This window comes from Symphalangus syndactylus, chromosome 21 (genome assembly GCF_028878055.3).
Source record: "Symphalangus syndactylus isolate Jambi chromosome 21, NHGRI_mSymSyn1-v2.1_pri, whole genome shotgun sequence".
Lineage (NCBI taxonomy): Eukaryota > Metazoa > Chordata > Mammalia > Primates > Hylobatidae > Symphalangus > Symphalangus syndactylus.
The window spans coordinates 73,971,913-73,995,748 of record NC_072443.2 but is presented as its reverse complement, the minus strand read 5'-3'; the positions used below and the strand labels follow the sequence as shown (position 1 = coordinate 73,995,748).

Below are 23,836 nucleotides of genomic sequence, written 5' to 3'. Positions count from 1 at the left end.
TGGGTCAGCTGACCAAAATTATGCACAGTTTTGTTTCTATCTGTATTTTCTGAGAAGAGGATCCATAGCTTCCCTCAGATTAAAAAACTTCTGGTGAGCCCAAAGATTAGGCAGCTTCTCGTGTTTCTCAATGGGGATACATACCACTGAAATTTGGACAAGAAAGTTTGCTATTGTGCAATATGTTTAGTGTCTCTGGCCCATACCCCTTAAACGTCTGTGACATCCATAAGTTACTATGACAACCTCTCCTCCCATATTCCAAGCACTGATAATTGAGAGCCCAGATGAGATTAGAAGTCTAGACTGCATGTTTCCTTCACGTTTGATCTTTTTTCTTTCTCTCCCAGAGAACATGAAGGAAACATGTTTTCTTTCTTTGCTTTTGACAGCTAATTTCCAGCAGTCCATCTATTAAGGAATCTAGGATCCCACTTTAATGAGCACAAAACTCCCACTTTCCTTAGGGGTGTTCTCAGGTATTCTGACATGGTTTAATAGTTTCAGGGAAGGGCCTAAAAATCGTATGTTGGGGACTAATTTTTATTCTGAAAATTTGGTAATTGCTACTGCAACATAGTATGCCTTCTGCACTGTCTCCAAATCTCCTTGAGAACTCCAGCCCTAACATCGATCCATCCTACTGGAGATCTTTTCTGATGTGAAATTAAAATGTTTCAGTGGGAGGCAAAACATGCAAAGGGGCAACTCCTGGGAGGTGCCCAATTGTCACTGTAGCCTCTTTAGAATCTTCTCCTAGGACAGCCATTTAGTTTATTAATTCTAAAAGGACAAACACCAAAATGAGATGTTAATCTGAAAGGAATAACTTCAAGACCTAATAAAGAATGACCACTGAGCAGAGTTTTTATAGATTGCAAATCACTTTCTCATACATCTGACCTTGCAACATCTTCTAAAACTGGTTTGCCAATCTCTTCTTTTATGGATGAAGAAATGGAGGCTTCTAGGAACCAAGTGACATGCTCAGGATTGCACAGCTCTTCTTAGAAGGACTGGGGATTTCAACTCTGAGTCTTATACCTTTAAATGCCACTCTAACTCTATACTGCCTTCCTGATGCCTCAAAACACTTTTGAAAAGAAGGAACACGTCCTACTGGAGCTAATCAGAGGGAAGGACTAGAAGTACAAATAAGCCACAACGGAGAGTTTTAAAATTCTCTTCCCTAAGTGAGTTCCGGGAAGCTCGGGAAGGGGTTGACACTTGTACAGTTCACTTGTACATCTTCACTCCTGAAATGCTAGGACAAATCTCATTTGAACTCCCAGTCAACTGAGAAATTAAAAGCAGAGAGCAACTACGCTATTTTGTAACTTTGTGCCTTTTAAAATTAACCGAATCTTTCAATTGTTGCTTTATATCAGAAGTGGCTACTGGGATAAAGGGGAAAGAGCCATTCAACTGACGAACAGTATTGTAAAAGTCCAGACTTAGTTCTAGAAAAGGAACGCACAAGAACAATTTCTCCATTAACGTTTTCATTACAAAGCGAAGGAAAGTTCTTCCTCGTTGTTCCAATCCGAGGACAAGTTGATATGTCGCAGCAGCCCAGGGAAGCATGCGAGCTGATAGGAAGTCCTTTTATTTTAAGACAGGCTCGAATGCTAAAACTTTCTCGTGCCAAAACTCTTGACTATTTTATTTTTAAAATAAGCACTCGGCGTGCCCTCGCAGATGTCTGAGCTGAGAGGTGGGGGTGATGGTAGAAGAGCAGTCAGTGTCCGTTCTTATTCATATTAAGTAGCCAAGTCAGTACCCTTGAAGCAAGTGGGGAGAGAGGAGGGAGAGGAGCTGCTGACATTGTGAATCCAAACAGGAGTTGCACTAGCGGTGTCCACCACGTTGCCTCTCCCCCGCCTGGCCTTCTGGGAGCTGTAGTTTTCGTGGGAGCGGCTCCCCAGGCGAGCTGGGAATGGCCCGCCCGGGCGGAACTACAGATCCCAGACAGCGCTCGGCCGCCGGCCCCTCCCGCCTGGGCGCGAGTGTAAACTCCCCGCGCTGGGGCTGGCGGCCGCGAGCCGGCGAGCGGGCAGAGCTCGGCACTGCGCCGGGGCGCACGGCTCGGGGGACCCAGGCCCAACTACCTTCCCTCCGCCCCCGGGCTCTGTTCTCACTTTCCAGCAGTGGAAGGACGGGAAGCGGGAGCCATGCAGTCCGAATCGGGAATCGTGCCGGATTTCGAAGTCGGGGAGGAGTTTCATGAAGAGCCCAAAACCTATTACGAACTCAAAAGTCAACCGCTGAAGAGCAGGTGAGTGGTGACAGCTGGACAGAGGCGCAGCAGGCGGCTGGGGGGGCACTGCGTCTGCCACTCTGGGGCGAGGAGAGCGGACCGCGGTAGCTCTGGAACAAGGACCCAGTGCCCTTGCCCCGGGGCAGAGGGCGAACTGCCCCCTGCAGTTGGGGGCCGCGCCCGCCCGGCCCAAGTGCCCCTTTTGGAGGCTCGGATGGATGCACTTCGGGGGGGCGCTGCGAGTCGCCGGGGACGAAGCGTTCAGGCGCGGGGACCCTCGGCCGGGGATGCCAGCTGCTGAGACTGAGTGGGGGCTGGGGAGCGACCTGGCGCGATGTGGGGGAGGAGGAGCGCCGGGCCGGGACGCTGTCCCGGTGGGATGGGGGAGAAAGAGTTCTAGTGAACCCCCTTTCTGAAGACCCCAGCGGGTTGAGGGCTCGCAGAGGGAGAGTTTTGGGTGGACTGAGATGCGACATTGGAGGGAAGCAATTAGTTCGCTTGGAGTCACCTCTTGGGAGTCCGGTCCCTGTGGGGAAACTAGCCCCTCGGCTCCTGCAGGTGAGGTTTCTCTGGGCTCCGCCTCTCACCTCCAGACCGCTGCAAGCGGGCGCGGGAGGGGCCAGGGCAGTGGTGGGCGTGTCCCCTAGTCCAAGTTAAACTCCCTGGAAATAGAGTCCCATTCAAATCCAGGCCTTCCCTGCAGAGGGGAAATGAGCCTTGGTCTTGGGGGTTACTAGGAGTGTACCCCGCTTGGCAGAGACACGTGTTTGTTTAATTCGCTGGGGACGTCAAAAACTTTTTAGACGAGGAGTGAGGACATCCGCTGCTCTGATGCCCCATCCCCTCTAGTGCCCAGTTTCCTTGAGCCACCCTTTTTGCTGCCTCCATTCCCACTTGTCTGTCGAAATGGATTGGGTGTCTCCCGTTCTCTCTGTCCGGCAGCCACTCTGGACGCCTCGTACTTCTCGTTTACAATGTTTACTAAAAGGGACATGGTCAATGGAGGCTGGAATAGCTGAGAAGGGTTTATTTCCACCCTTCTAAGCTGTGAGCTAGGATAAGGCTATCACTGGAAGCATCCAGCAGGACTTCTGCACCCGGCTGTACCTTCCTGCCCTGCCATTCGCTGTGGGTGGGGCCTGGGTGAATGGGCCTGGCTGGCAGAGTGGGAGAGGGTCTTGAAGTGAGGGTGAGTGGAGAAGGGCAACTGAATGAGGAGCAAAGTGGTGTAATCTTGGCCTCTGGCGAGCACTGGGCTGGTTCTTTTTCTAGTGGAAAGTGCAACCAGGTTTATTCCCTTCAGGGCTGTGGCAGGACTCTTTATCCCAGTTGGGGAAGAAAATCTGGGAACAGCGGTCCTACTGACTGCCATCGCTGAAGCCTCTTTGTAGATGCTTCACGGCAGATTGGAAGGAAACCGCCTAAGCAGTTGGACGTGTATAAAACCAGCCTTTAGTTGGTGGTTTTTCCTCATAATGGCTGTTTTGTGCGTGAGCATAGATTGTGTGTGTTGGGGGCTGGGGGTTTTGAGTAATATTGTGTGAAGGGTATTGTTGGTTATGCTCATCAGGGCTCTATCTGCATTCGGCTGAAGGGACCAGTGTTTTACTGGGCAGTCTCTGCTTTTGCTTCTATAAGCAAATGCTTACACGGCCAGAATGAGGGAATGAGTGTGTGTGTGGAATCCTGAAAGAAATAAATTTACCGGACTGTTTGGAACATTTCTGATGGTAGCTGATACATAACATTAAATCAGTTTGAGAGAGCGAGGAAAATACCATCTGGAAAAACCCAAATGAGTGCCGTGAAACTCATGTTGGACGATTTGGGCCTGTGCTTTTTCAGAGTCAGCAAAAAAGACTTGTAAGGGTGAACGTCCTCAGTAGCTAGCTAGCAGGCACGTGTAAGGAAAAATGTGGGTATGTGGGAAGAAATGGCTTCACACGTTAATGCTAGAAACAGGTGTGGGCCTGAACCAGCAGGGAAAGGAAGGCTAAATTAAAAAAGTTGTTGTAAAACTTGTATATGGAGCACACACATGCTCTTTGAAATAAACCAGTTAAATAAAATCTGTGAATAAATATATGGAGTTGGCAACATTTCTCTATACTGTTTTCCACAGTTGTCTAAGGTATTGTCATCGACATCTGTTGTGTGACTTAAAAGGGCTACGCATTGTTCAGGGCCTTCTCTCTCATTGCTTTTTGTCTTATGTCTTTGCTGGGGCACCTCACTTCTTATAAGTCTTTGTTGGAAAAAGTTGAAATTGATGTTAAGACTGCTGTAGCTGTTCTGCCTATCAACTGTCTTCTCTTGATTGTCCAGAGTTGTTAGAGTTGAAAATATGTCCAGAATCTGCCTGCTTCTTACCAACTCCTCTGCTACCACTTTGGTCCAAGCCACCATCAGCCCTTGCCTGGATTATTGCAGTAGTCTTTTAAACTGCAATACCCACATTGGTGAGTTTTCAGTGTAGTAGCCACAATCTTCCTGTTAGAACTGGTTCTCAATTGGAGGTGATTTTGCCCCCTGGGGTCATTTGACAGTGTCTGGAGACATTTGTGATTGTTACAGTGGAAGGGATCGTTACCCATCTCTAGTAGGTGGAGACCAGGGATGCTGCTAAACATCTTACAGTGCACAGGACAGCCCCCACAGCAAAGGATTATCTGGTCCCAAATTGTTAATAGCGCTGAGGTCAAGCAACCCTGTGTTAAACCTCAAGTCAGATCCTGTCATTCTCTGCCCAGAACCTGACCATGGCTCCTCGTTTCTCTCAGTAAAATTTGAGGTTCTTAAGATGTCAGCTGTCACCTTATCTCTTGCTGTCTGCCTCCTTCCTCCCTCTGCTGCAGCCAGGCTGGTCTCCTCACTGTTTTTGGAATACCCCAGGCCCTTCCACCACTGGGCATTTTTATATTGCACTTGCCTTGACCGTCCTTTGCCCAGACAGCCCCAGTGCTCACTCCCCCACCAACCAGTATGTGCCTGCCTCCAGGAGTCTTAAGGACATTAAGTGTGACATTGACTGTGGAAAAGTATTAGCATGGTGCCTGGCACGTAGTAAGTGCTCAGAAAATGTTAGCAGATGTTGTTCTTGTTATTTTCTTTACAGCTCTTTCTTTAAACATCATTCCCATCACACTGATAGTGTGGCCCTTTTTGACCACGGTATTTGCAATTGCTATTCCTCCAAACTCTCTGTCTTCCTTGTCCAGCTCTATATTTTTTCCCATAGGGCTTATACTATAATCTACTGTATAATTTTCCAATATGTTATGTTTATTACGTGTTTCTCCATGCTAGACTGCAAACTCCAAGGGAACAGGGTTTTCTGTTTGTTCCTTGCTCACTATTGTGTCCCCAAGGCCTAGAACAAAGTTTCTCAACCTCAGTGCTGTTGGTATTTTGGGCCAGATAATTCCTTGTTGTGGAGGGTCCTATGCATTGCAGGATGTCCAGCAGCATCCCTGGCCTCTTCCTATTAGAGGCCAGTACTGCTGCCTCTATCAATTATGGCAACCAAAAACGTCTCTAGACATTGTCAGATGTCCCGTGGTAGGCAAAGTCACCCCCATTTCAGAACCACTGGCTTAGAACAATGCGTGACACAATAAATATTTGTTTGAGTATGTGTTGCTTTCTTCCTTAATACCATAACCCACTCAAGGTAAGCGATTTGGTTTTTTGTTTTTGCAATGAATATTGTGTTTCCTTTAAAATAGATACTTACTGGGCTTTCTCCAAAGAGGAATTTATATATTGTTCACTGGGGCTAACCTCAGATATTCAAGTCTTTCATGAGGAAGGACATGTTTCATTTCTAACCCAGACATCCTTGCCTTTAGGAATCTGAAGTTGCTGGATTTAGATTATGTGAATCTCATTTTGGTCATATTGGTGGTTGAGACTGTGTCATAGGAAGACACACACTATGGGAAAAGGTTCTAATGAATTGTTTGTACACCTTTTCCTCCAACAAAGTTTTAGAAACCTTCTTGTGTTCTCCTGGGAATGAGTTCTGAATGGTGGGTGGCAGAGGAAAAGCGCTGACTATCTAGAGTGAGCCCAGAGTTCACATAGGCATAGTCACGGCAGGGAAACAAATGTGAAACTGTTGAATGAGCTCCTAGGAGCAGAGGACGTCTCTACAGGTTTTTTGGACCTAAAAACATTTTAAAACTTAGTAGCATCTCTCAGGCTCATAGTCCTTTTGTTTGGTTTACTCAGTCCACATGGCCTTGTAGTTGTTAATGTCGTTTTCCTGGACAGACTTCACAGTTGGCTTAGTTTAATTCCAATTTCTTTTTAAATCTTTAGTACTATTTAGACAGCTGTTATTACATTTTCTGCAAATTAGAAATGGGAATGAAAGTGAGTATTGGCTTCATCATGGCAGGACAGGATACAGCAGTGATCCCCAAATGCTGGTTCGCAAAGGTGTGTGAACTTTTGAAGGTTTGGGTGAAATGAGAAAGACAAAGACTGTTGTGTCACACGCATACCTACATATATTTGGGTATAAGGCCGCTGCCATTTCTTGGAGTTATGCTGAGATGTTTTTCTCCTGTCTTCATATTAAAAAATGCCCTTTCTTTGATGACATAATAATCCATTCTTGGCAAAACAAAACTGTCAGTCATTTTTTGATTTCTGAAAGTTTTCTTGATTTTTTTTGGTCTGTCTAATCTGCAGGGAACCACTAGCATAGAGATGAAGAGCCTTGTTCTGCCATCGGTGTCTGTCCCTAACTTACTGGGTGACCTTGGGCAGGCTGGGTGACGTCTAATTTCAGTTTCCTCATATGGCAAATAGGGGCCTGCTTCCAGTAGTCTCAAGAATATAAGTGTTACGTTGACTGTGGGAAAAGTATTAGCATAGTGCCTGACACATGGTAAGTGCTCAGTAAATGTTAGCACATGTTCTTGTTGTTATTTTCATTACCTAGCAGTGTGCCTGGCATTTTGGAAGGTGTTTTGCATTTGCTTGACTGTGGCTGTCTTCTCTAAGGCAAGTGTTGTTATGCAATACAGTTCTTTCAATGTTAGTAAATTCCTTTTTGTTTTTCTTCTAATGAAGTGTTCAGATAAATATTTTGCACTTTGTATTTTTCATTTAATCATAACAATTCTTTTATGCTAGTTAAAAAAAACTAACAATTTTGACATTAGTGTATCCATAAAAATTCGTGTTCAACACATATTTATTGAGTCCTAGTATGTGCACACTAATGCTAATAATGATGGGTCACATTTATTGAGTATGTACTATGTGTGAGCCCCGTTCTAAGTGTTTTTACATGCGTAAAACATATTTAATCTTTGTGAAATCTGCATGAGGTGATCATAATAAATAAAAACAATAATGATATTAATTATAATTTTAAAAACAGTTAAGACTTATCTAGTGCTTCCTGTGTGCCAGGCACTATTCTGAATATTAACTCTGTATTAATGCTGTTAATTCAACCTTGGGTGTATGTAATAGTTTATTATTCTCATTCTACAGAGAGGGAAACTGAGGCATGCCAAGTCAGTGGGGCCTAGATTTAAACTGAGGCTTCTGTAGCTACATGCTCTTGTCCTCTAGTCTGTACTATGCCTGGTTGATTGTGCAGAATTCAAAGATACATCATACTGTGCCCTCCCTGTGTGGTGAGGGAAAGAGAACTCATGGATCCAGCTAATTATACAAGGCAGAGTGTGGTCCCTGTGGCAGGGTGGGCATCAGCAGTTGGGGGCGTTTAATAGAGGAAGGGGAACTGGGGAGGCAGTTTTGTGGACAAATAGGGGTGTTTGAGTTTGGCCTTCAAGGTGAAACGATAGTCAAATGTGTTTCTCTACACTAAGTAAAATGTTAGACACCGTGGAGGGCATGATCCTAAAGTAGACATTTAGGGTTTCCGTTTGCCTTTTAAACTTCTAACCTTTCTCTAAGCTCTTCTTTGTGGTCTCCAGGCACCTGATGATACCTCATGGTGACAGAGAGGCTGCATGCACGTGGACAGGTTTAGAGGGAGCCCTGCTTAAGTGCTGTCTGTGGTCACTGCTTTGCCACTTAACCACTATATCTGTGTTCAAGATACTTAACTTCTTGGAGTCTCAATTTCTTTAAGCTGTAAAATGAGATCAATAGAACCCACCCCCTTAGGGTTGGTAGAACTTTTAAAACTAAGCAAAAATGTATAAATATGTTTAGCATAGCACCTAGCACTGTTAGTAAATGAGATTAATTCCCCCTTTTCTAGCAGAATTTTACTATGATAGCAGTTTTTACGCTTCTCTTAAGAATAACTAAAACGTATATAGAATCATGCATCCAAAACAAAATAGACAATATTGAGGTGCCTCAACCTGCAGATGTTCAAATCTTACTATGCAGGTTCGTTTTGTGGTATGATTAGATGGAACACTTGATTGAAGTGGGATTCTCAGTCTTGGTTTTCTTTGTTATTGGAGATTTCCTTTTCCCAATTACTACTATTTATAGATTTTATTTAAGTTGATGTATGTTTAATTCCCTTTGAGTTCTGCAGTGCAGTTTGCACAGGCTGATGTTTATATCTGCTCCAGTTGTGCAAGAAGTGGAAAATATCCTTTTTTTAGAACAGATCACATGTGCTTACTGTCAGGAATAGGACCTCAGTGTAAAAAAATGTATCTTGGGACAAATCAAAGTTACTAAATTTCCCCCTCCAACTGCTTTGTTTCAGGACTGGCAGTATTAGGATAAATAATAGGAAAAAAAAAAAATCCTTGGCTACTTTTTTTTGTCATCTTTCAAGGACAATAAGCGAGAGTTTCATTTGTTTTTTGTGTGTGTATGTGTGTGTGTGTGAGGTATAAAATGTACTTTGCTGAGGGTTTGTCTAATAGGAATAAATTATAAAAATATGTTTGACTACACTCCAAGTATGCATTATTTGGAGAAAATAATCATGAAGACAGGTCAAAGATATTAAATGCAGCCACCACAAGCTTTTGGTATTATAAAGGCAAATTTGCAGTTTATAAGAGGGTTTTTGTGAGTCTAGTGAACATTGTGTACTCCGAGGATAAGAATTATACCAAGGGATAAGTCTGCATCTTTATTGAGACAAACGAGGTCGAGAAGACCCACAAGGAGATCTGGGATCTCTGTTGAAATTTCTGCACCTCCCATTCTATTGCAAATGATCTTGGGAGGAGGACCAGGTTTGGCTTCTCAATGGTAAGCTTATTTCTCTAGCCCATTTCTACAATGTGGCTTTCTTATTTCTTCGCTTCATCTTTCCCTCCTGTGGCTTTGGATGCATGCTGTGAGGAGTAGAGAAGTAGACCTTTGGAGTGTTCACCTGAGACCCGTGTCCTGGGATTCAGAGAGATGAAGCTTTTTTCTTTAATGGCTGACCTTTCTGGGGGCTTCTCAAGGACTGGGTGCTGAGTGTCAGTCTCTATGCTGGCCATAGGGAGCCCAGTGGAGAAGCAGATGGGTTCCTGCTAGCATGGTGCTTACATCTTGGAGGTGGCGCACCGTTAACAATGAACCAAATACATGAGCAAGATGAGTTTTACTAACTGCTATGGAAATTAAACAGAGCATTATTGGTAGAATGTGCCTATGAAAGAAGGGGGCTTTTTATTAGGTTGGATGATCAGGAATGACCTGTTGGAAGAAGTGATTTTGAGGCAAGACTGAATATCTGACATAAAGGCACAAATCCAGACACTACCACTCACTAGCTCTGTGACTTTGGTCAAGTTATCCAACCTTTCTGAACTCTAATTCCCTCTTCTGTAAAATGGGACAGTTGCCACCTTGCAAGGCTGCTGTGAAGATAAAAGGTAATGTATGTAAAGCAGCTAATATTAGGCTTGAGGCTTAGTAGGTGTTCGGGGTTACCCATAGGACTGAAGTTAATATATGAATAGTGGAAAAAGAAACACAGACATTAATCTTTGTTAAAAGTGTTTATAACTCAGTCTTTAATGTTTTCCTAATGTTGAGTGAGTCAGAGATTTATGCTTGTCTTTATAAACCTAACCCTGGGCTAAAAGAGGAGATGGGTCTTGTTATTTTTGTTATCCTTTCTTTCCTCTAGGATCATCCTACTTGATGTCATCCCTTGTTCTCCTGACTGTTGTTGTCCTGACGTAATTCATGTCTGACCATAGTTTTTGGAGCTGGATTTTTAATTACTTTTTTGGTGTTAAGGAGAGGCCCAAGTAATTGAGGATTAAAAAGGAAAGCCTGAGATTGATTTCACAAAACATACACGCCCACCATGAACAAATAACCAGTGTAGAACTCCTGACTCCTAGTCCTGTGTTTCGGTCCTGAGATCATGCTTCCTGTCCACTCTGTTGTGAAAATGTCAGTGTTGGTGCAGAAACAAAAAAGAAGAAGCTCTCCTCCCACATACCACCTCCAGTATTCACCAACTTTGACATCCACAGGAAATGGCGTGTATTTAATTTGACCTCTTTAAAAAAATCTTCAAAGCATTTGGATTTTAATAGCTGTATTCTTTGATTCAAGTACCCACAGAGTGATAACTTTCTTTCTTTCTTTTTTTTTTTGAGATGGAGTCTCACTCTTTTGCCCACGCTGGAGTGCAGTGGCACGATCTTGGCTCACTGCAACCTCCACGCCCAGCTTCAAGCAGTAGTCCTGCCTCAGCCTCCCAAGTAGCTGGAATTACAGATGTGTTCCACCATGCTTGACTAATTTTTTGTATTTTTAGTAGAGGTGGGTTTTCGCCATGTTGGCTAGGCTGGTCTCGAACCCTTGACCTCAGGTGATCCACCTGCCTTGGCCTCCCAAAGTGCTAGGATTACAGGCATGAGCCACCATGCCCGGCCAGGGTGATAACTTTCAAAAGGAAAAATACTGGGTTGTGTGAGAGCAAATATTTTAAATCTAAGTGCATGCCCTATAGAGGGCACTGGTAGAATCCTGTCATATAAGAAATTGTGCCTCATTGAGCAATTTCAGGAAGACATCTGTGGTCTTCACCCTCCCCACCCTTGCCTCTTCTCCAAAGTGGGGTAACTTGCTGAATCATTCACACACATTCATCAGTTTTCCCATGTGATTAAGGGCATCATTGGAAAAGTGGTTGTCCCCACTGTTGGGAGAAAGCATAGCTTGTATTTGTAGAATAGGTTTCCTTCTGGGAAGGTTGACTTGCCTCAATGGAAAGAAGACTTGAGGCAGAGAGGTTTTACCTAGCCTGGTGGCTGTGGTTATATATGAAATTACCAAATGACAGACAGGAATGCTGTATTTACTTTTGTACCTTTACCATAAAATGTTCCTAAATACTAACTGATTCTAGGAAGCGTGTTTTTCAAAAGCATACATTTTATTTTTACAGCTGGAGATTTGAAATTTGGTGAAAGGAAATGCTCATGGAAATCCTAAAGATGATTTCCTTGCTTAACTCAGGACCTAGCTCAATCCTGATGAAGGCTACCAGAGAACCTCAGTGAGATGTAGCCACACTGTACCTCTTGCCTGCAGTGTGTCCTAAATTCGTAGAGATGGTGCTCTAAAACTGAGTTCATGAACCAACACTCATATATGTCATGGTCAAATTGTAACATTCCCTTCCATCAAAAGGACTAGGTATATATTTGTTTTGTTCTGTTTTGTTTTTAGCATTTGAATTTTTTCAGCAAAGGTGGAAAGGTATTATTTCAGTGTTAGTTTTGCTCTGTTGTGTTAGTGAGCCTGTATAGTTATACCATCTAAATTTAGGATGCTGGCACCTCAGCCAATAAGAACCGTTTGTAACTAATTCATAATGCTTTTGGCAGAGAGTGCCTAGAATAAACATTAAAATAGTGTTGGCCAGTTAAGGTCATTTGCCTTCAAGGGAAGAGGGTGACCCCAAATATGCATTCTTGAAAATTCCATTTATTTATTTATTTTTAAAGGAAGAGTTTACAATAGCTTATGTGAAGCAATACCTAAAAATATAAGCAACTGGCATGATTCCTGGTCACATTCCAAATAAAGGTTTGTCCATTTGCTGCAAAGAAGTATGCTTAGAGGATAACTTGTAAGAGGTTGGCCACTGGCTTATGGTGTATTAAACAATCAGTGTGTAGACTTTCTGGAACTGCACCTTGTATCATCTTAGCTTGGTAATTTTTCCACCGGTCTTTGGGTAGGTACACACTAATAATATTTTTTATCTAGGCAAATGTGAGATGAGTAAATGCTAAATGGTAGGATTTTGGAAGGTAATTCTAACAATACTGATTATATATGGAAGCTTTAAATTGTTGATTCAGCAATGAATGAGAGAGTTTGATGGTGCTTGCTTGGTCATAACATCAAAATCACTAAAGTGCGTGATGTAACGGCAGGGAGCTGAATGGCAAGGACAATTAATTGCGGTTTGTTTTTGGGAGTCAATGATACCACATGTTAATCTGCTGTCCTTAGGGAGTCTCTCCCTAGTGTTACCCCTCTTTCTCACTTTTGGGTTCATATACCTGATATCTTTATAAACAGGTCAATTTCATGGCTCCAGGAGTGGAGAATCTGATACAGGCCTGGCTACATGTCCTTATCACAGGGATTGGTTTCACGGGGGTGCACATTGTTCAAAGTGAATCCCAGAATTTTCTTGGGTGCTACCACATCAGTAATGTAGATCTGATAACAAACTTTCTAGAGGAAACTATAGAGCTTTCCTTTTTTTTTTTTTTCTTTTTTTAAAAACCAGTGAGTAATTATTATCAATGATTATCTCTGGCCTGACAATACAAGTGACAGTCCTTTTTTTTTTTTTTAACTAAATGTATTGTGATCTGGGGAATTTTTCATTCCAAAATAGCAATACAAGAGCATTTAATATGGAGACATGAGATTTGTGGTAAAATCATTAGGGCAGTGGTTCTCAAACTCGAATGTTCATCAGCATTCCCTATAGGGCTTGTTGAAACAGATTGTAGGGACACACTCCCACAGTTTCTGTTTGGTAGGTCTAGGGTAGGGTCTCAGAATCTGCATTTCTGACATGTTTCTAAGTGATGCTGAAACTATTGGTTGAATCACACTTTGGAAATCATGGCACTAAGGTGAAGGTGATGGTGTTGGGAGGGGGGGTGATTTGCTCAATGAACTTGTGATAGAAAGCATTGCATAGAGATGGGATATAAATAATATATAAGCTTGGGTGACAGAATACCCATATTTACCGTGTTTAATCAGAAAATGAATTTATTGGTTAAATAACGGAAAAGTCTAAAGATGGGGCTAACCAGGCCTTCCATGGATATGATTCTTTGTTGTATAATGTGATCTCTGAGTGACTTAGAGTTAACCTAGCTTTACTACCATAAGGAGCCCTGGCCCAAATCTCAAAAAGGGGTTGTATTTTAATCTACACTCTGCAAGTGTGAAACTTGAAGCATACTGCAGTCACTTGACTGAAAGATTTGGTTGAGAAACAGGGTGATGGTGGTTTTGGGCATGTCCACATGACCAAATTGTTTTTCATAAAACTTCTGCTGAATAAAATTTGAAATACTACTGTCAGCCTGTTTTCCTGTCTTAATGAATTCCAGACAGTTTGTAGAGTGTGGGAGCTTCCAAAACAGAGAGGTGGAATGGATGTGACCAGCCAGCATCTGTTTTGTCACAAATGAGGATGTCCTAACATAATGGAATTGTTCCCCTTGTTCTGAATCTCACCAAGCTGTTCACTTCTCTGATCGTGAGGTACAGACTGTGAGAGGGAAGGGCAAGGCCAATGTCATGTAACACAAGCCCAAAGAAAATTTCTGGATTCCTTATTTACCAGGAAATTCAGCCTACCCCTGTGTTTCATCCACTTAGACGCAAGCATTTTGAATTTTTTTTTTTTGGCATGTTGACATTCTTTAGAGAAAAAGCGCTGATCTGTTCTTGTTGTAAACTGGTTAAGACTTCTGACCAGTCTAATAAGTCTAAATTTCAGAGTAAGACAGATTTGGACTTAAATTCCAATTTGGCCACTTACTGGCTATATATATATCTTTGGGCAAGTTATTCTTGTGGCCTCTGTTTCAACAGAGGCTGATATGGTTTGGATCTTTGTCTCTACCAAATCTCATGTCAAATTGTAATCCCCAGTGTTGCAGGTGGGGCCTGGTGGGAGGTGATTGGGTCATGGAGGCAGTTTCTCATGAACGGTTTAGCACCATCCCCTTGGTCCTGTTCTCATAATAGTGAGTGAGTCCTCATGAGATCTGTTCATTTAAAAGTGTGTAGCACCTCCCCTGTCATTCTCTCTTGCTGCTCCTCCCACCACGTGAGATGCCTCACTCCCCTTTTGCCTTCTGCGGTGATTGCAGGTTTCCTGAGGCCTCCCCTGAAACTGAGCAGATGCCAGCATCATGCTTTCTGTGGAACCATGAAGCACCGTGATTTAATCAGCCCATGGAACCATGAGTGAAAATTAAACCTCTTTTCTTTATAAGTTACCCAGCCTCAGATATTTCTTTATAGCAATGTGGACTAATACAGAAAATTGGTGCCAAGAAATGGGGCACTGCTATAAAGATACCTGAAAATGTGGAAGCAACTTTGGAATTGGGTAACAGGCAGAGGTTGGAAGAATTTAGGGGACTCAGAAGAAGACAGGAAGATGAAGGAAAGTTTGGAATTTCCTAGAGACTGATCAAATGGTTGTGAACAAAATGCTGGTAATGATATAGACAGTGAAGTCCAGGCTGAGGAGGTCTCAGATGGAAATGAGGAGGGAACTGGAATAAAGGTCACTTTTGTTATGTGTTAGCAAAGAAGTTGGCTGCATTTTGTCCCTGCCATAGGAATCTGTGGAACTTTTAACTTGAGAGTGATGATTTAGGGTAACTGGCAGAAGAATTTTCTAAGCAGCAAAGTATTCAAGATGTAGCCTGGCTGCTCCTAACAACCTATGTTTATACGTGTGAGCAAAGAAATTATCTAAAGTTGAACTTATATTTAAAGGGGAAGCAGAGTATAAAAGTTTGGAAAATTTGCAGCCCGGCCATGTGGTAGGAAAGAAAAGCCCATTTTCTGGGGAGTAATTCAAGCAGGCTACAGAAATTTGCTTAAGTATAAAGGGGCCAAGTGCTAACATCCAAGACAATGGGAAGAAGGCCTCAAAAGCATTTCAGAGAACTTTGCAGCAGATCCTCCCATCATGGGCCCAGAAGCGTAGGGGGACTGAGTTGTTTCCTGGGCTAGGCGCAGGGCTCTGCTGCCCTGCATAACCTTGGGACACTGCTCTCCACATCCTAGTTGCTCCAGATCCAGCTATGGCTCATAGTGGCCCAGGTTACGCTCGGCCACTGCTTCAGAGGGTGCAAGCTGTAAGCCTTGGTGACTTCCATGTGGTGTTAAGCCTGTAAGTGCACAGAGTGCAAGAGCTGGGGCTTTGGAGCCTCCAACTAGATTTCAGAGGATGTGTGGAAAAACTTGGATGTCCAGGCAGAAGCCTGCTGCAGGGGCAGAGCCCTCATAAAGAAACTCTACTAGGGCAATGCAGAGGGGAAATGTGGGGGTGGAGCCCGTACACAGAGTCCCTACTGGGGCACTACCTAGTGGAGCTGTGAGAAGACCACCACCATCCTCCAGACCCCAGAATGGTAGATTTACTGGCAACTTGCACTCCAGCCTGGAAAAGCCACAGGCAGTCAATGCCAGCCCTTGAGAGCAGCTGTAGGGGCTGAACCCTGCAAAGCCACAGGGGTGGAGCTGCCCAAGGCCTTGGGATTGCACTTCTTGTACTAGTGAGCCCTGGATGTGAGACATAGAGTCAAAGGAGATTATTTTGGAGCTTTAAGACTTAATGACTGCCCTGCTGGGTTTTGGACTTGCATGGAGCCTATAGCCCCTTTCTGTTGGCCAATTTCTTCCTTTTTGAACAGGAAAATTTACCCAATACCTATACCCCCATTGTATCTTGGAAGTAACTTACTTGTTTTTTAATTTATAGGCTTATAGGCAGAAGGGACTAGCCTTATCTCAGATGAGACTTTGTACTTTGTACTTTTGAGTTAATGCTGGAATAAGTTAAGAATTTGGGGACTGTTGGGAAGCCATGATTGTATTATGCAATGTGAGAAGGAAGAAGTATATGTGATTCGGGGGACCAGGGATAGAATGATATGGTTTGAATCTGTGTCCCCACCAAATCTCGTGTCAAATTATAATCCCCAATGTTGCAGGTGAGGCCTGATGGGAGGTGATTGGATCATGGAGGTGGTTTCTTATGAATGGTTTGGCAACACCCCCTTAGTGCTGTTCTTGTGATAGTGAGTGAGTTCTCATGAGATCTGGTCATTTAAAAATGTGGCACCACCCCTGTTAGTCTCTCTCTCTCTCTCTTTTTTTTCTTTTTTTTTTTTTTTGGGACAGAGTCTCACTCTGTGACCCAGGCTAGAGTGCAGTGGCATGATCTAGGCTCACTGCAACCTCCACCTCCTGGGTTCAAGTGATTCTCCTGCCTCAGACTACCGAGTAGCTGGGATTACAGGTGCATACCATCACGCCATGTTGGCCAGGCTGGTCTCGAAATCTGTCCCCCTTGGCCGGCCAAAGTATTGGGATTACAGGTGTGAGCCACTGTGCCTGGCCCCCGTCACTCTGTCTTGCTCCTGCTTCCACCATGTGAGATGGCTCGCTCCCACTTTGCCCTCTGCCATGATTGTAACTTTCCTGAGGTCAGCCCAGAAGCTGAACAGATGTCAGCATCATGCTTCCTGTACAGCCTGCAGAACAGTGAACCAATTAAATCTCTTTTTTTTTGAAATAAATTACCCAGTCTCAGGTATTTTTTTTTGTAGCAGTATGAGAGTGGACTAATACAGAGGCTAAAAGAGGACAATGCATAATAATATGATCTAAGTCACAGGGTAATTGTACAGATTAAAAGAAATACATGGGTAGAGTGCTCAGCCCAAAGCCTGGCTTTTAGTTCCCTCATTCTGATTACCTCTGTATTCACAGCATCAACAAGGTTTTTTACTTGAATTTCTAGTTTTAGACACCTTAATAAAGAAAAAACGACTCAAAGGCAATCAGTTTGGGGGTTGTGGGAAGAGGATCCATAGAACAATGGGGAGGAGGAGGATAAGGGAGGGAGGAGGCTAAATAGTCTTAAAGTTAGGTAATCAGCATTAGGATTTTTGGGAGTTGATACAGGTCAAATAGTGGTGAAAGGTAGGATGCCTAAGAGGAAGATATTTAAGGATGGCACATGCTATTTACAGGCATGGTGTTACTTTTGTTGCCAGAACAATTTTTGTCTTTATCAACATGTTTTCTTTCATCATAATTATAGACTATAGCTAGGTGGAGGAATAAATAATGAGATACACTAATTGGGGTTACACAATACCAAGGCTGTGTAGCACTGCTGTCTCAACACGGAAATCTCTAATTCCTAACTGTCATGTTTCAGCCTTGGCCATAGTGACTTCCTACCTTATCTTTTCCCACTTGACTTGGCAGCCTGTTTATATAGTTATCTTTATCCAATATAAGCCATAAGGCCCTATGTTCTTGAGCCTCAAAATCTTTATATCTTTTGCCCTTCTGGGTTTTTTTTTTTTTTTTTTTTGGTAATAGCAGTATATAGCCACTTTAGAGACTAGGATATAAGTTTTCAATGTTTTTTTCTTTCCCCAACACGAAAATGATAGTTTGCTTTTCTTGATTGTCACACAATTTCTCTCCTGAAAACCGTGGCTTAACTGGTCACTAGAAAGTATAAAGGGGAAAAAAAAGCAGAAAGGGGGGTTAGTCCAAATAGTATCCATCTTTCTCAGGGGAGAGATGTCAATTATATTACGCATGTATGTGGATACCTTCATCAGTTACAGTTTAGTCATTGACTAACTTGGACAACTGGGTGCCTACCTCATTGAATAGTTGCGAAGATTCAATAAGGTGATGAGATGCTACCTGTAGTAAGGGTGCAGTAGATACCAGCTGCTGCTGCTCACCTTACTGCTGCTCCTCCTCCTGTACTATGATTATTGCTCTCTGCCTACTGCTGTTTTGTGCTACTACTGGTGTCATTGCTACTAGAACTTAGAAGTTTGCATAAGAATGGAAGAAATAGTTAATCACAGAAACATTTCTCTGTGCAGGTGGTATTGACTCTCTCATTGCCTTATCACTGTTGAGTAAATAAGCAACAGTTTGGTTCTCTATCACTGAAAAAACTCTAACCACATAGTCAATTCTCAAATGCTTGGGGTATATGTGGCAAGTTTTTTTTTTTTTTAACTTTAAGTTCTAGGATACGTGTGCAGAATGTGCAGGTTTGTTACATAAGTATATATGTGCCATGGTGGTTTGCTGCACCTATCAACCCATCATCTAGGTTTTAAGCCCTACGTGCATTAGGTATTTGTCCTAATGCTCTCCCTCCCCTTGCCCCACAACCCCCGACAGGCCCTGGTGTGTGATGTTCCCCTCCCTGTGTCCATGTGTTCTCATTGTTCAACTCCCACTTATGAACGAGGACATGCAGTGTTTGGTTTTCTGTTCCTGTGATAGTTTGCTGGGAATGATGGTTTCCAGCTTTATCCATGCCCCTGCAAAGGACATGAACTCATTTTTTTTTATGACTGCATTGTATTCCATGGTGTATATGTGCTACATTTTCTTTATCCAGTCTATCATTGATGGGCATTTGGGTTGGTTCCAAGTCTTTGCTATTGTAAATAGTGCTGCAATAAACATACATGTACATGTGTCTTTATAGTAGAATGATTTATAATCCTTTGGGTATATACCCAGTAATGGCATTGCTGGGTCAAATGGTATTTCTGGTTCTAGATCCTTGAGGAATTTCCACACTGTCATCCACAATGGTTGAACTAACTTGTACTCCTACCAACAGTGTAAAGCGTCCCTATTTCTCCACAGCCTCATCAGCATCTCTTGTTTCCTGACTTTTTAATGATTGCTACTCTGACTGGTGTGAGATGGTGTCTCATTGTGCTTTTGATTTGAATTTCTCTAATGACCGGTGATGATGATCTTTTTTTCATATGTTTGTTGGCCTTATAAATGTCCGCTTTTGAGAAGTGTCTCTTCATATCCTTTGCACACTTTTTGGTGGGGTTGTTTTTTTTCCTGTGAATTTATATAAGTTCCTTGTAGAATCTGGATATTAGACCTTTGTTAGATGGATAGATTGCAAAAATTTTCTCCCATTCTCTCATAGATGGTGTGGCAAGTTTTTAAACCTATATTAGCACTGGGTTGCAGCCCAGGAGTCTTCCAGACCACTTCCCCCCACTATCAGCTGTTGTGTGCGTTGGAATGAGATTACCAAGTTTGAGTAGCAATTAAAGGAATGCATATTCTATCAGAATCCATATATATATATATTCATACAAACATATGTAGGATTCTCAAGGCAGTGTTTTTCAAAATATTTTCAGACTTTCTCCAGTATTCTTACTAACCAAAACTTGACTCTTGGTTAAACAGTTCCCATCCAGAGTTTTATAAGAAAAGAGGAAAAATGAAATTTTCCTCTTTCTGTGATTGAAACAAAAAGAGAAAGACACTGAAGAAACTGACATAGAAGTAGGTGCTTTAGAGTGAGTGCTTATGTGTTCAGAGAAGCTGTAAGCACAGGAGAGAAGACAGTTGAGATTTGGTCAGAAGTGGAATGGTGGGATGAGCTTCTGAACTCTGCATTTTAGTGAGCGTACAGGATAAATCTGCTGTGTAGGCTGGTGTTGAGAGTTAGGACACCCTGAACTTGGGGAAGAGCCAGCTATCAGAGATGAAAAAAAACAGTTTGGGACATTTTCAGAATAGATACATTTCTTGAGTATCTAAATGGGTGGACGTTAAGAGATCCGACTTTTACTCTTGTTTCCCAGGAGTTATGGTTTGAGAATTATGTGTAGGATCTTTGGGCAAATTTTCCTTGCCTTGTAATATAAAAGGATGCTCAATAAATATTTGTTGAGCTGGGGATAATGGGAAGCAGGAAGGGTCAAACTTGAACCACTGTTGCCTTTGGAAAATGGGTAGCTGTTGAGTGATGGTGTGGATCCCAGATCAGACCATCAAAGGCCAGGGGAGGTCTTTCTGGGAGGGGAAAAGAACCTGGAGTTACGCTAGGGCGTGTGTGTGTGTGTGTCTATATATATAATACTCTCTTCCACCACTCAGAAAGTATATATAAATATATATATAAATATATAATACGTTACACACACACACACACACACACACACACTTTCCCACCACTCAGAAATATATTTCATTTTATTTACTTTTTTTTTTAAGACAGGGTCTCACTGCATCTCCCAGATTAGAGTGCAGGGATGCAATCATAGCTTCCTATAGCCTCGAACTCCTGAGCTCAAGCAATTCCCCTGCCTCAGCCTCTCAGGTAGCTGGGACTACAGGCGTACACCACCATGCCTGGCTAATTAATTTTTTTTTTTTCTAAGGTTGGGATCTTGCTTTGTTGCCCATGCTGGTCTTGAATTCTTGGCCTCAAGCAATCCTACTGCCTCAGAGTCCCAAAGCACTGGGATTACAGATGTGAGTCTCTGTGCCCAGCTTGGAAATATATTTTAACTGGTATTCACTGAAGATGGCCTTTAGCTGTCACTGTTTTAAAAGGCTTTATTTTTTAAATAATATATCTTTTAATAAATCAAATATCTTCTTATGTATCAATAGCCCAATCTGGTAATACTTATTTTATTATTGGTTAGTTCCCATGGGAACAGGGAATTTGTTAGTTCACTGGACATCTCAAGGTTCCAGGATACTGAGTGTGTCCAATAATGTTTGTTGAATAAAGAATGACTAGATGGCTGCAGTGTTTCTGGTGTGCTAGAAGGGGTCAGTAAGTTTTGGAAACTTTGCTAAACCCTTTCAGGAAAATGTGTAAGAAATTATCTTACCTTTTCTTTTGTTAGCTATGAGCCCTTGTCATGTGTTTCTGAGCCTTAATATCTTTGCTTATAAAATGGGGCTAACGGCATGTCCTTCTTGGGATAACTGTGAGAATTATAGAAGATAATATGTAAAATGACTGGCATATGTACATTCTCAATACAAAGTTAGTAGGGGTGATGATTGTTACTGCTATTGGTGCTAAAGATACAGACTACTAAAAATACAGTCAATTCTCATTGTTTTTTTTTATAAAGCTGCTACAAATACCGAATTAGCAAATACTGAATGATTACCACTAGGGAAATACAGGATAAGTTCCTTAGAGCCTCTGGTCGCAAGATTTAATCAATCTATCAATACATAACTTTGTTTTATGTGTGTTTCTGTGTAAAGACACGTTATTTAATATATATTGTTGATTCATTAACATTGAACTCGTGGCCAGCAGCACTATAACCTCACTGACTTAGGAACACTAGACGGCACTTTCACACTAAGCTTTGGTGCCATACTGAATAGAGGAGTCACCAACAAAAACACCCAAAAGTGCAAAAAATGTGGCACTACATAGACTGTGAAAAGGACACTTTTCTACAATATGACGTGAGAGCTGAAATGAGAAGGCAGACCATTACCTTATTTAACCTCAATTGGTAACGTGCATGTTGGGGGACTCAAATTTCTTGCTGTTCTGTGCACGTGATTGACTGTAAAAACTCTGAGAATATTGGTTTTGGGTTTACAAATCAGTTTTAGTGAGTAGGTGAATTTGACAGTGGAGAATCCATGAATAATGAGGGTTGACTGTATTAAAAACTGTTTTCTTGCATCTGTATTTCTCTAGCAGTTCTTCCAGTGGACTAAAAATCTTACCCACTGGGGAAAACATTTTAAAACACTATCTGCTCAGATGTTGTGGATTACAGAGGGAGCCACATTAATAAAGCTTTTCCAGGTACCTGATTTCTCTCTCTTTTTTTTTTGAGACAAAGTCTCGCTCTGTCGTCCAGGCTGGAGTGCAGTGGCACGATCTTGGCTCACTGCAAGCTCCACCTCCTGGGTTTGTGCCATTCTCCTGCCTCAGCCTCCCAAGTAGCTGGGACTACAGGCACCCGCCACCACACCTGGCTAATTTTCTTGTATTTTTAGTAGAGACAGGGTTTCACCGTTTTAGCCAGGATAGTCTCGATCTCCTGACCTCGTGATCTGCCCGCCTTGGCCTCCTACGGTGTTGGGATTACAGGCGTGAGCCACTGCGCCCAGCCCTGATCTCTCATTTTTATCAGTTTGTTTGCCAATAAAAATGGCCCATCACTTCCAGATCTTTAAAGTTGACTGAGGCTTCACTGTTGAGATATGGTAGAATTTTGATAGATTTTTTATCATTCTTTAATAAGGTGGAGTGTGAAGGTGGGGACCTGGGAAAAGACCATAGAGAGATTATGGGACCATTGCTGAAAAATCCAGCAAAAAGCAGTAGGATTGACAGAGGGCAGGTGAGCCCCCAAATTGGGGCCTAGCCTGGGAGGGTTCTTGGCATTGCTCAGGAAAGAATTCAAGAACGAGCTGGTGCTGGAAAAATGCAGGTCTAGTGAAGCAAAAGTGTACAACAGAGTAGCTGCTTCTTGCAGAGCAGGGCTAACCCCCAGGCATGCACCCAGAGTAGCAGTGTATGGACTGTAGACTTGCAGTATTTATACCCACTTGGAATTACATGCAAATCAAGGTGCAGGTTACTCAGAAATCTTTAGAAAAGGAGTGGTAACTTTTGGGAGTTGCCGTGGCATTTGTAAACTGTCATGGCACTGCTGGGAGTTTCTTATACTGATGAGCAGTGAGGGCACCTAGCAGTTGCCTTTGGTGCCATTTGCTAATTCTGGTGGGTTTCTTCATTTCTTCCTGTGGAGACCAGGAAATAAGCGCTGGTAGTCTCCTACTTCAGGATGACTTAGAAATTCTGGTGTGGGCAGTTTTTGATGTAACCAGGCTCAGCTTACTCAGGGCCTAGAGGATAAAGGTGATGATTTTGACTTTTGCAAGCATTGGAAATTAGCATATTATAGTTATCAGAATGGTCATTATTGTAAACATTAACTGAATACTTGTTGGGATTGCTTGGAATTCTTTTAGAAAGAAGGAGAAAAAGAATTGGTTTCAGTAGGTCTGTACTTTCAAGTTACATAGCAGATAGATCACACAATTTGGTGATGACAGAGCACAAAGAACAATAGTAATAACAGTAACATCTAGCATTTTTAAAGCCCTCTTTACAGATATGCCTTGTGTTAGTGCTTTAGCCTATCTTTTATATATTTCTATAGTATTCTTACATATTATACTGGTTAAGGAAGTTACCTATGTAATTAAAAAAATTCTTTCTGTGTTAGAAAAGTGAAGAAACAGAAACATCAGGAATTAATAATTTACATCTAGGTGAATTATAAACATAGTAAGGCACTTACTATCTACCAGGTACAGTATTTAAGTGTTTTATATAATATAATTCTAATACGAGGTAGATAGGATCCCATTTTATAAATGAAGAAATTTGTGCTTGTCTGTTTTCTGTCACTTGTCTGTCTTAAGTTACTCAAATAAGATAGAACCATGATTCAAACTGAGGACTGTCTGACTTCAAAGCTCACAGTCTTATTCACCATGCTGCAGTGGTTTCCA

The 23,836-nt window shown here is 42.3% G+C and overlaps 1 protein-coding gene across 4 annotated transcripts in view; it reads left to right on the top strand.

Moving 5' to 3' along the window:
* Nucleotides 1-2,004: 2,004 nt before the first annotated feature.
* The window catches only part of MITF (melanocyte inducing transcription factor), a 235,766-nt gene continuing 213,934 nt past the window's right edge, over nucleotides 2,005-23,836 (top strand). For 3 of the 4 annotated variants that reach the window (XM_055259879.2, XM_055259877.2, XM_055259875.2), the window contains exon 1: nucleotides 2,038-2,275. In XM_055259879.2, the coding sequence (XP_055115854.2) occupies nucleotides 2,172-2,275 (104 nt within the window). In that variant the 5' untranslated portion in view covers nucleotides 2,038-2,171. Of the gene's footprint in view, nucleotides 2,276-23,836 lie in introns of all 4 variants that reach the window. The other variant, XM_055259878.2, reaches the window with a different exon arrangement.